Source organism: Nicotiana sylvestris, chromosome 5 (genome assembly GCF_000393655.2).
Source record: "Nicotiana sylvestris chromosome 5, ASM39365v2, whole genome shotgun sequence".
Taxonomy (NCBI): domain Eukaryota; kingdom Viridiplantae; phylum Streptophyta; class Magnoliopsida; order Solanales; family Solanaceae; genus Nicotiana; species Nicotiana sylvestris.
This window is the reverse complement of record NC_091061.1, coordinates 71,426,308-71,438,868: the sequence shown is the minus strand read 5'-3', so window position 1 is coordinate 71,438,868 and position 12,561 is coordinate 71,426,308. Positions and strand designations below refer to the sequence as shown.

Below are 12,561 nucleotides of genomic sequence, written 5' to 3'. Positions count from 1 at the left end.
TCAAATAAGAATTTACTAGACATGTGTTTCATGCCTCTTTATTATTCCTTCTATTTTACTTTATTTGTCATAGTTTGATTTGGCATAAAGTTTAATAAAGAGAATTTATTTTTAAAATTTATAGTCTTAAATATGTCATAATATTTTGTGTAGCTATAAAACTTTTAAACTTGTAATCTTAAACTAATCATAGTATTTGTGTGGCTATAAAAACTTCCCAATAAAGAAATATAGAAATATGTCAATCTTTTGGGAACAAACTGATAAGAAAATAATGCCAAACAAAGTAAAACAAAGGATGTATATTGTATTATATATTCTTTTATTTTAGAATGTAGCTAACTATTATCTATTAATTATTCCTATTATTATTATTATTATTATTATTATTATTATTATTATTATTATTATTATTATTATTATAAAAGTGGATCGTCCAAAGTAGAAAATTAAAATATCAAAATGTCCATATAAAGTGGAATGACCTTTTTATCTTTCACTCGAACACTATTTCTAGCGTTTTTTTATAATGAAGCATATACCATAACAAAAGGAAGAATTTGTAGAGTAAATCTAAATCATAAACATGACTTATATCATTTTCAGTAACTTGTAACACTTTATTAACTTTTATTTTATAACGCAGATATATATTTTGAGTGTTATATTATTATTTTCAGAAGTTTGTTCTCATTGATATAAAGTACACGTGCATCGCGCGTATCCTAAAACTAGGAACAAGAAAAAAAATTGGCTGCCCTGCTATTTAATGGAATTGGGCCAAAGAGGCGGCCCAAATGTTTAATCCGTCCGCCCAGCCTAAGCCCCACTGACCCGCCTGGCCCAACTAGTCCCTTCCCCTTTTCCCATCTCATTAAAACTCCCATTCCCCTAACCTTAGCGATAACAATCAGATTTCCTCCCTCAAGGAAAACCTAGCAGTCGCTGATCTCTTCTTCTCCATTCCCTCCAACCCGCCAGACCCCTCTTCCTTCTATCATCTCACTCACTCTTCTCCTACAGATTCTTGCACTCATGCAAGTGCCAAAGAAAAAAAGAGCACTCTCTAATTTAGAACACTGAAATTCCACAAAAGAAGAAGAGAACATAAAAAAAAAGGGAGGATAGAAAGGATATTTCTGAATTGATTGAGTTTGCAGCAGTTTATCTCCATGTTTCTGGTTTTCTAAACATTTTGGATCAAAAGGTGCTGCTGATTTTTGCTGTTCTCTGCATAGTTGGACTCCAATTCGCTATTCCAGCCTTTATTAGGTATGTTTTTTCCTTAAAGCTATTGTCAGATATGCCTTGATATGGATACTATGGTTGTTCTTTAGCTCATTTGCAGTCATTATTTGAATCCATGGCTGTTTCGCTAAGTTCATTTGGCTGATACTTTAATTTTTATGTTTTGATTGGGCTTGAGTACTGAATAAATACCTGTAAACTCAACTAAAATAAGAAAGTGTGACTCCCTGAACGTGAGCAGCTTTATTGTATTAGTTGTATTCCTATTTTTGGTAAATGTCACAGTTAATTATCTCAAGTTAAAAACTACTGAAAGTCTATACTACAGTACAGACTAACGTCACAGCCAATTTCCTGAGTTAAGCTATCTGCCAAAGTCTACACACTTTATTTTTTTGATATAAAACAATGTCCATACAATAGCAGATTACTCTAGGCCCATAGAACATTACTGGCTGATCAATCCACTTATAATAAAGCCATTGTGCTCAACGACTTTTTCTCTTTTATGGGTTTAACGGGAGCCATTGTGCTCAGCCATTTTGTTTCTCAAAAAAGACGATTTTCTTTAATCACTATGGAAATGTCAGAGAGTTGGCATAAATTTGATAAATTGATTGTAAGGATTATTTAGGTTTGAGTTGCTGTTATCAGTTAAGGGGTTGTTTGATTAGAATTTAAGCTAGTTGGGCCATTTGGTTATCTTAGAGAAAATCAGAAAATTAGATTAAGTTTAGAATGGTATGGTCTTTTAGTTCAGGCTAATTTGATAAATGAATAGTTGAGTCAAATAAATCCTCCGCCAGGCCCACCTTCGTAATAATATGCTATTGGTCCATCTCTTCTTTAATAACAAAGTTGATTACTTCCTTACTTCCACAACTAATTTCCATAAACTCTTGGCCCTACAATAATCTCAAAGTAGAAAAAAAATTTCATGAACAATCGTAGTTTGCTTTAGGAGCGTTTAAATAAATCATTGTGGCTATAGTACGGTTTCCGTGACATGGTCACGATATGGAAATCCCAATTCGAGTGTGCATTTTACGTGACTCGACATAACTTCAAATAATAATAAAAATAAACATGTTGCGAACCGCGTGTGCGTTTCACGTTGCGCGATTCACAATGTGTACAAAAACAATAAGTGCGCGACATCGCGACTTATTCAAATAAACTCCATAAATCTTAAAAGCATTTAAAACTCTATTAAAAGTGGTTCGAAGGTTAAAGTGCACATAAGTCTTAAAAACATGTAATAAATCAGATACTTGGGCCAATTATTAATAGTTGAATGACCGTGCTAAAACCACGGAGCTCGGGAGTGCCTAACATCTTCTCTCGGGTTAACAAAATTCCTTATCTGGTCTTCTAGTTTCGCAAACTTTAAAACAGAGTCAAATTTCCTCGAATTGGGATTTAAAATAAATCGGTGATTTGGGACACCATAACAAATATCCCAAGTGGCGACTCTAAAATAAATAAATAATCCCATTTCGATTAATGTCACTTTAATTGAAAAAATTTGCCTATCCTTTCGGGAAAAAGGAGGTGTGACAATAATAATTAATATATATATAAACCCAAATAAATAAAAATAAAAAAAAGAAACGAGCCAAAGATGTGTGCAGAATAAGATTATGAAAAGAAGGAAATAAATTTATTTTTTGAAATAATAATAATAATAAATAAAATTAAAAAAGCAAAAAAAAAGAAGCAAAAAAGAGAATAGAAAACAATTATAATGTATAATTTATTTTAATAATTGAATAAAAAATAAAAAAAGATAATATGTATATTATACCAGTTATATTAAAAAAATTTGAACAAATATTTTCTGTATCAATTATCTTTTCTTATTATATAAATAAAAAATAAAAAAGGCAAAAAAGTAAATGAAATTAGATTATGAAAAAAATAAAAATAAAAGAAAAAATGAGTTAAATGAAATTAGAAAAGGAACAGGAAATAAACAAAAGAAAACAAAAAGAAAAAATAATAAAGAAGGAGCCAAAATTGAGTGTGAAATTAAATTATGGTAATAATAATAATATGATTTGGACAAAAAATAAATAAATAAAAAAGGAGAATAAAGAGAGAAGAAAATAAAAAAAAGAAAAAGAGAAAATAAAGAAAAGAAGGAAAAAAAGAAGCAGAGAAATTAAAAAGAAAAAGAGAAAAAAGACGGAAATTAATTAGTTTGATGGGTATACAAGTAAATGAATAAGCAAGGATAAATAATTTTATTTTTGTAGTTAATTGTGTCGTTCACCCTATAAAAATCACATAATACATGTGTCTTTGTTTTCCCTACAGCTTATAAAGAGCCGGCTAAAACCCTAATTTGTAAACCCCATTGAGTGCATAAACCCTTTGGATCATCTGCCCTTTTGGTTTTCCATATTTCCATATTTGCATGGAGCACCAATGAGCAAGAATAGGCGGTGAACATCAGGAGGACACATCAGCGACGATGCAGAAGAAAAAACGTAAAGAAGTTGCTCTCTATGGTAATTACAGAAACTACTATGGCTATAGAGTAAGCCTTTCTTTTCTCCCTCTTTCTCTATTTTTACATACCCTTTCCATTATTTGTTTGGTTTGTGGGTGCTAATGGATGAGTTTTGCATTAAATTCAGTGTAAGGAAATAAATCCCATCTAGGCAAAACCTTAAGCCTTGGTGTTTATAGTTACCTGGGAGAGTTACCCCGTATCTTCATAAGCATAGTTACTATGTAATGTAGGGGTGGAATCACTAAGGGAACCGTGAATTTATACAAGATGATTCAAAAATATTCTAGGATGTCACCGTTGTAATTTGAACATATGACCTAAAGCAATTTTGAACCCCCCTTAACTACTATTCTTGTATTTTTCTTCATGTCAAGGGGATTCAACATCTCACATATAACCAAAAAATATTAATTTTACTCTATTTACATTGTGTAATTTTCCACTGTGAGGGTGTCGGTTTAACACCCCTCACTCTACCTAGTTCCACGCATGGGTGGAATAGGTAAGGTGGGCACAACTTGCTTTAGATACCCACAATTATATGAAAAAGTCGTGATTTTATGCTGAAAGCTATATTAAAGAATACAAGATTCAAGTTAATAATTCTTTAGTTGATGAATAGATCTAATGTTAGAAAGGAGAGCTCTTACAGAGGAAGATAATCCTTATTGTAAGGAAAAATATTTTTATTTTCCTCTTTTACCAACTGACCCTCTCTTTAGCACAGATGGATTGTAGTTTTTAGGGGCAAAGGTAAGGCACTAAAAGTTTTTCCCTAACAGTCTTAAGGTTTCTATTGCCTGTGCTATCTCCGGAAAATCTTACTGCTCCCAAGTTGAAGCAATTTGGGAGCAGCTCAGAATTTCTTTTTTGTTTTGTTACCATTTAGTTTTTTTTAAAGTTTTTTTTATTCAATTATCATAAGTCCATACATAATTTTGAGCAAGTTTATCACTGCATACCTTTTAGTTGGACTCACTATTTGGTACTTTTTGTGTACAGATTGGTCAGGATTTGGAAGAAGATCCAAGGTTAAAAGCTATGAAGAAGGAGTGGTTTGAAGGCAAGGATTGTCTTGATATTGGCTGTAATAGTGGAGTGATCACAATCGCCATTGGTAAAAGTTTCTTAATTACATATCTGTTTCTGAATTGGGATTTCTCCTTAGTGCTTTTAGTTGCATGTGGGATTTTTGCTTGATATCTGTGCTAACATTGTCCACCAATAGAGGTTACACATTTCCGTTTTCTTTTGTCTGTTGTTAATATTAGTTATCCTTTTGACTACAGCACAAAAGTTTAGCTGCCGAAGCATCCTTGGAATTGACATTGATGGTGGTAAGTATTTGAACTTTTCATTTGGTCTACACATTTGGTTCACATGTAGCTGATTATGGCCGGAAGAAATCACGAGCTGATTAAGATGCCAACAAATTGTCATGCAATTTGTGAACTGCACAAATGTTACTTTCATGGATCAGTCTTTATTAGAGACCAGCTGAACGGGAATTTGTTAGTATTTGATTTTGAACCCACATAGTGCATTTTGTTGATTTTTCCTGTGCAATTGGATGGACCAAACAATTGTTTTGTGCAGTGATAGTAATGTGCGGTTGGTCGGATTGTTGTGTCACACTGTCGCTCTTTAATTTCTTTTCCTTCTTATTATTGTATAAATTTGGCCTGTTGATCTCTTTTGCGACTTATTGCCATAGTTGCCGATAATATCATATTCTGTTATCCATATAGGCAACTTAAGTAATGTGTGATCTGATGGATTTAGCATTTGACTTTGAGCTGCTAGGATGTAGTTTATAACTTTTATTCTCTCTTTTCGCCTCTTCCAGCAAGAGTTAATGATGCCTATTGGACTCTCAGGAGAAAAGTGAAGAGTATTAGAACAGTGCCTGCAGGGGGTGACAAATTAGCAGAATCAAATACTGTAAATTATTTAAAAGACCCTGTGGCAGAGTCACTTAATAAAAGGGCAAAGAATGATTGTACATCACCTCATCATTTGCAAGAGGGAGGTTTTTTTGACATAGTCTCCTTCAAGAAAGGTGATTTTATTCAGAATTTGCATCCAAGAGACAATACATCTTATGATACAATTATTTGGTAAGTTTTCTTTTTCTTTAACATCATCTTCCCTGTATGGTTCAAGAGATGTGAAATCTTTTAGTCAATTGCAATCCTTCTGCGAAAAGGTACCCAAGATGTTATATTGTTGGAACTTGTGTTTCCTTTTCAAAATCACCCAAAATTTTATTCTAAAGGTGCACTTCTTTTGGCGGTAGAGGCAAATTATGTAAGCAAAACAAGATGATAAAAGAACAGTGCAAAAGCATAAAGAGTTTATTAGCTGGAGAACATTTTTTGTTTCGTTACCCTGACATCCAACTTTGACCAGTCCTAGGTGAGTATGATTTGGGTGGATTCTGTCTTCCTTGTTTTCCTTTAGCTCCAGTCCTATCTGTGACACCACAAAGACATGGTTAAAAGAGGGGAACAAAGAGACTTTTATGGACTCTCATGCTTATGAATATCATTTTTATTTTGAGAAAGGTAATATTTATATTCAGAAAGGTAATATTTATATTCATCAGCACTCAAAATAGGGCTGCTCTATAATATTTACTAGTACAGAACCTCTGTGAGATTTACAGCGAGTCAAAAAAGTCTAGTACTGATTCTGCATCACCTACCAATTGTTCTTTAAACCAAAAATGAAAAAGAGAAATGCATGAATCTTGATTTTCTGTGTTGAAGTACTCTTGCCTTCAAAACATTTTGCATTCATCTCTTTCCAAACTGTCCACCTTATGCAAGCTGGAGCAATCTTCCACCATTCCTTGTGACAGGTCCTTCCCCTAATACTGTTCCAACTGCATATCAAGCCAACATCCTCCTTGGGCATCATCCAAACAATACTAGCTAGTGTTATAAAGAGCTGCCAAAGTTGTCTAGTAATAACACAATTCAAGAATAGATGGTCATTGGTATCAGTTTCCTGGTGACATAGAAAGCATGTAAAGCTGGTCTGAATACCTCTTTGGAGAATCCAAAGCGTGGCAGGCTCCTTTATCAGTACAAGTGTTTGTGTCGACACAAGTGCGGTGGCTAAAATGAAGAGTCTGCTGCTCAACATAAGTAAATAAGTGATTCTAACTGAGTTATCTGCCATTATGTTCCAGTAGTGTTTAGTGTGCGACAATTTTGAGATCAACTGCAATAGTCTTCTAAATTTTATTGTGGGATCTTTCTTTTTCTCTTTTCTTTCTTTGGGAATGGGAAATTTGCCCAGAGTGTTGGGGCTGGGTGCAGGCTTCTCAATCTTCGGCTTTTCTAAAGATTGATCAGCACTTGAATCGCTCCCTGAGGGTTTCTTACAGAGAAGATTAGACCCGGTTTTCTGCTTTTCTGTATATATCATATAATCTAAAGCAAGAGAATGTATAGTATGTTTTTTAGTATTGGTTACTTTTTATGAAGTGGGGTGCTGCAATTTTATTCTATTTCCATGTATGTGAGCTTGAAGAGCTGAATTTCATTGGATGCAGCTTAAGCGTGTCAAAGTGGGTGCATTTAAACTGGGGAGATGAGGGACTAATAACTTTGTTTTCTAAAGTCTGGAGGCTCCTTTCACCGGTAATGTTCACGTGTAATAGGAAGCAATTCCTTGAAAACAGAAAGAAACTCATGTTTTAACTGTACTTTTTTGATAGCAGGGTGGTGTCTTTATTTTGGAGCCTCAGCCTTGGAAATCATACTACGATAATCGTCTTGTATCTGAGGTATATTACTAGCTTCACAGAAGACCTTATATTGGGATTTCTTTTTTTACTTTGCGTACCAAAATTGTAAATGTTAATGTTGTTCTTGCTATGCAGACAACAAGAATTAATTATCAAAATATTAAGATCCGTCCAGAAGATTTTCAAGACATACTTTTGGACAAGGTATTGCAGGGAATTCTATAACCCCCTCCCTCCCTTTCCTCCTTTTAAAAATAAAATAAAATAAAATAAAATATTTCATGACTCTGGGAAGGCTTCACTGACACATCCCTTTAATCTGAATGCAGATTGGATTTAGAATGGTAGAGGACATAACATCTAGTGTATCTGGTTGCAAAACTGGCTTTAAAAGACCTATTTTGGCATTCTGGAAGTGATGTATTAAGTTATGAAATTGCTTTTTGTTAGACTGAAAATTAGTGTTGTATATATGTGGATTCCAGTAGGGAGCTATTAACATGCTTAAAACAAGTTTGGAATTGGCTCTACATCTTATTCTCATCCAGAAGCGTAAGAGTTTGGACAAACTGTCTAGAAGCTTTCTTATTCTATGTCTAATCTTTCAAAATAACAATTATTCGCGTAACTCCTCTTTCCTCAACGACTTGATCTTATTAAGTTCCAATTTTCAATTATTATCTTTTATAAGCTCTTCTTAATTTCCTTTTCAGAATTAGCATTACCACCCTTGACCAAACAACTGCAGACTTGTGATCTTTTAGCGATTTAAAGCTTACCCTACATTGCTGAAATCCTCTCATACCCAAACAACTGCAGACTTATTAAGAGATGTTTTATATTAAAAACTCGGATAATAATACAGTTAATAGTAATTACGGTACCAAAAATAGAATAGTTAATTCTCCTCTATCTGATCTCATTTTAAGTGTTGTTTAAAGTTTTAGCATGTCCATTAAGAAAATGTTAAATACGAAGTATAATTTACTAGATCCTCCTATTTATTTCTTAGTTTCTCTCACTTATTACTCATCCTATTGGAAAGTGACTACTATTTTTACTATTAGAAAAAGACTAATAATAACTTTTGAATCTAGAATTTGTATGTGACAGGTTCAATCTTTAGGTTCTTACCAACTATTATCATTTAGAAATTATAGTTTTTTTTTTTAATTTTGTTTGCAATTTTAGTAATTTTTAACGTATATACATATATTCCATATCAAAAATACTGAAATCATTGAACCATGCTACATCATTCACTGCTATTATTTTTAATTATATAAAATTAATAAATCTATCTGCGCTTGCCACAAAATAAATATAGTAATTAATTTAAAAAATGATTCTTATAAAAGGATCTTTGTTATGAAATAAAGACTATAAAGTAAAGACAAGTATAGAGAGAAACTGATATATTATTCGAATTCAAACTGATGTACATAATGAACAGAAATCTCTTTCTATTTATAGAAGAAAGGAAGTTGCTGTGTAAGCTGCTACTACAAGCTGCAGTGTAAGCTGCTACTACAAGCTGCAGTGTAAGCTACTACTACAAGCTGTTGTGTAAGCTGCTACTACAAACTGCTGTGTAAGCTGTTGTGTAAGTTGCTGCTGTACAGATATGGATAATCTTCTACTGAGAGCAATATTTTTCCATAACGGAGTACTGAATGGATAAGCTTATTATACCCGGTATGGATAATCTTCTACCGGGGTAATGTTTATCCATAACTGGGTACTGAAAAGATAAGCTTATTATACCCGATATGGATAAACTTCTACTGGGGGTAATGTTTATCCATAACCGGGTACCGAAGTGATAAGCTTCTTCAGGAAGCTTATTTCCAATATAGTACTAAATAGATAAACATATTTACGGTGGAGTCCCATATGGATAAGCTTCTTCAGGAAGCTTATTTACAACGGAGTACTAAATGAACATCCATAATATAATATATTTATAACACTCCCCCTTGGATGTTCATTAAAAGATAATGTGCCTCATTAAAACCTTACTAGGAAAAACCACGTGGGAAAAAAATACCAGTGAAAGAAAAAGAGTACACATATTTAGTAAGACGCATTGCTAGGTGCCTCATTAAAAACCTTATAAGGAAAACCCCATGGGAAAAACCTTAGTAAGGGAAAAAGAGTGCATCGCGTATTTTACTCCCCCTGATGAAAACCTTGTTTCAAATATTTGAGTCTCCGCATTCCAATCTTGTATACCATCTTCTCAAAAGTTGAAGTTGGCAAAGATTTAGTGAATAAATCTGCTGGATTATTACTTGAACGGATTTGTTGCACATCAATGTCACCACTTTTCTGAAGATCGTGTGTGTAGAACAATTTTGGTGAAATGTGCTTCGTTCTATCTCCTTTTATAAATCCTCCCTTTAATAGTGCTATGCATGAAACATTGTCTCCGTATAATATTGTGGGTCTTTTATCACATTCCAACCCATATGTTTCTCGAATGAATCACTGATCTCAATCATATGCATTCCCTGCTTGCCGGTTTGAAATCGAACTTTATGGGTATCAGATAAATAACCTGCATTACCAATATGATCTGCACCACTTTTGTTAGCATTAGCAAGATAAATAAGTGCACCATCTACACCGAGATAGAGTATTTCAGGACCAAGGAGTTCCTCGTCCTCTTCTGGAGGTCGGAACAAATCCTTATTTACTTCAAGTGATCGAACAACCATTGGTGTACTCAATGGGTGCGCTTTGTCCATGTAAAAGCGTTTTAAGACCCTTTCTGTATAGGCAGATTGATGGATAAAGATCCCATCTGCTAAATATTCAATTTGCAGACCAAGACAAAGTTTTGTCTTTCCAAGATCTTTCATCTCAAATTCTTTCTTAAGATATTCAATTGCCTTTTGAAGCTCTTCTGGAGTTCCAACAAGATTTATGTCATCAACATAAACAGCAAGTATAACAAATTCTGATGCCATTTTCTTTATAAAAATACATGGACAAATAACATCATTTATGTAACCTTCTTTCAGCAAATATTCACTAAGGCGATTATACCACATGCGCCCAGATTGCTTTAAACCGTACAAAGATCTTTATAATTTGATCGAGTACATTTCTCAAGACTTTGAATTATATGCTTCGGGCATTTTCAATCCTTCAAGGATCTTCATATAGATTTAGCCAAATAAGTCATATAGGTTAAGACTTGTATCTAAATGGTACGACATCTTCAAGTGTCTGGACTGCTAGTCCGATCCTCACAATCGTTTACAATATTGTGCACTATATTGTATTAAATGTATCGTCGACGATCATTTTGTGTCAGTTCCGAAGCGACATAACTTGTGGAGATCTCATCACTTTCTTTATTTTCAGGTACCTGAACTTTTTCGGGAGTTTCATGAAATGTTATGTCGTGGGCTCTTCTAGAGCTTATTTCCTCCTCATTATGATCATTTTGATCATTAGCTCCTACTATTTTTCAAGGATTGTTACCTTTGGAACCGATTGGTCTACCACGCTTCATGCGTACAGTAAACTCTATCCTTCAGGGACTTTAATTTTAATAGGAGCATTTGCAGCTGAAATATGATATTTAATTTTAGATCAGCAAATGCTTCTGACATTCGACTTGAATTATCTTCTAAGTGAGGATCATGATAATTCGATTCATATAGCATATTTTTCAACTGCTTATTCCATCCCCCAAATGTTAGAAAAACTAACATATATCCCCAATCATCTTTGGGAAACATATCTTTGTGTATTATGGTAGAGAAATTAATCATATACCACGCAACAAAAGATAGTAAAAATATTTGGTTTCTGATCCTAAACCAATTGTGAAGGGAGGACTTATCATATATTGTTGATCTGATGCATACAAGTGCTGCTATATGCAATTTAGAAAATCTTAGACCAACACATGAAGCTTTGTTCTCATAAGCAATGGTTTAGACATTAATAGGAGGTATTCAATGCTAAACCAGCTTGGATATAAACCAGCATTATCAAGATGAACTGTCTTGATTTCATAATCTGAAAATTATGCTCTTAATCGAGAAAAGCAATTCCAAATGCCAAACTGCAGGTTGACAATAATTACACATGTAACCATCTCATATATGCACCTATAAGTGGTTCACATGATAGGTGAACGGGCCCATATTCACCTTTTATATATTTCAGAATCAGGGGTCTTAGTCCCAACTTTAGCTGGTATAATCAATTCATTATGAGAACAAGCAACACATGAGAATTCCTGAAGAATCTTCTAGTTCTTTAGTATATGCTTATCTGAATTCTCAAATAGCTCATTTAAAAATGGCAAATGAAAACTTCAAGTTTATCATGTCATGTGCTATCTCTTAGTAAACTTCTGGTTTACTATGGCATAAACTTTTGCTTTAGTAAACTTCTGGTTTACTGTGATACATGATATAGTACAAATTAAAGAATAAGGCAGGTAACTTCTCACATACATATTATTTTACCCCCTATGATTGTGGAAACATGAAGATTATCAATCTTCCAATCATTTGTAGTCTCAATATGATAGCCATTTGTATTAGTAAACTTCAGGTTTACTACAACATATGTTTTGACCATAATCATATAATATGAATGACATATTTGTATATAAGCTCTTCGAGAGCCTTAATTTATTATCCACAATCTAATATTTATCTGGCACTACTGGTGTCATGTATTCTTTAGGCAAACATTTAGCTCTTCAGGAGTTATTGATACATTTTGTACTATCAAATATTGCTCAGACACTGCTGGTGTCATGAGAGAAAATCACAATCGAATAAACAATGTAAAACAATTGTTTAAGCACACGAAAACTCTTCTTCCTAATATTTTTCCACTTCAGGAGGCAATTTCAACTGTGTTACTTCTTCAGGAGCAAATTTAAAATACGAAATATTGAGTATATATTCTCTCAATTATATTAACTCTTCTGGAGGTGAATTGTAATGTATTCACATCAAGAGCGCGTTCATATTTACCCGACTTATTAGTATTGTCACATTCACTTCAGGGAATG

The 12,561-nt window shown here is 33.4% G+C and overlaps 1 protein-coding gene across 2 annotated transcripts; it reads left to right on the top strand.

Annotated features, from left to right (window-relative positions):
* Nucleotides 1-905: 905 nt before the first annotated feature.
* LOC104214643 (probable RNA methyltransferase At5g51130) lies at nt 906-8,047 on the top strand. 2 transcript variants are annotated; one of them, XM_009764345.2, is made up of 9 exons: nt 906-1,272; nt 3,565-3,787; nt 4,766-4,880; nt 5,053-5,100; nt 5,610-5,880; nt 7,323-7,410; nt 7,491-7,556; nt 7,653-7,721; nt 7,847-8,047. In XM_009764345.2, exons 2-9 carry the CDS (start codon nt 3,722-3,724, stop codon nt 7,934-7,936), a joined length of 813 nt encoding a protein of 270 aa, XP_009762647.1. In that variant the 5' UTR covers nt 906-1,272; nt 3,565-3,721; the 3' UTR covers nt 7,937-8,047. The 2 variants fall into 2 exon arrangements, with proteins under 2 accessions (XP_009762647.1, XP_070030555.1); XM_070174454.1 differs by lacking the exon at nt 3,565-3,787 and having other exon boundaries at nt 1,136-1,272.
* Nucleotides 8,048-12,561: the final 4,514 nt, after the last annotated feature.

Bases quoted from the DNA above. Each gene is read 5' to 3' on its own strand.
- LOC104214643 (XM_009764345.2), top strand. From the start codon at position 3,722: ATGCAGAAGAAAAAACGTAAAGAAGTTGCTCTCTATGGTAATTACAGA. The intron at 4,881-5,052 runs GTAAAAGTTTCT...TTTTGACTACAG, and splicing joins AGTGATCACAATCGCCATTG to CACAAAAGTTTAGCTGCCGA. The intron at 7,722-7,846 runs GTATTGCAGGGA...ATCTGAATGCAG, and splicing joins AAGACATACTTTTGGACAAG to ATTGGATTTAGAATGGTAGA.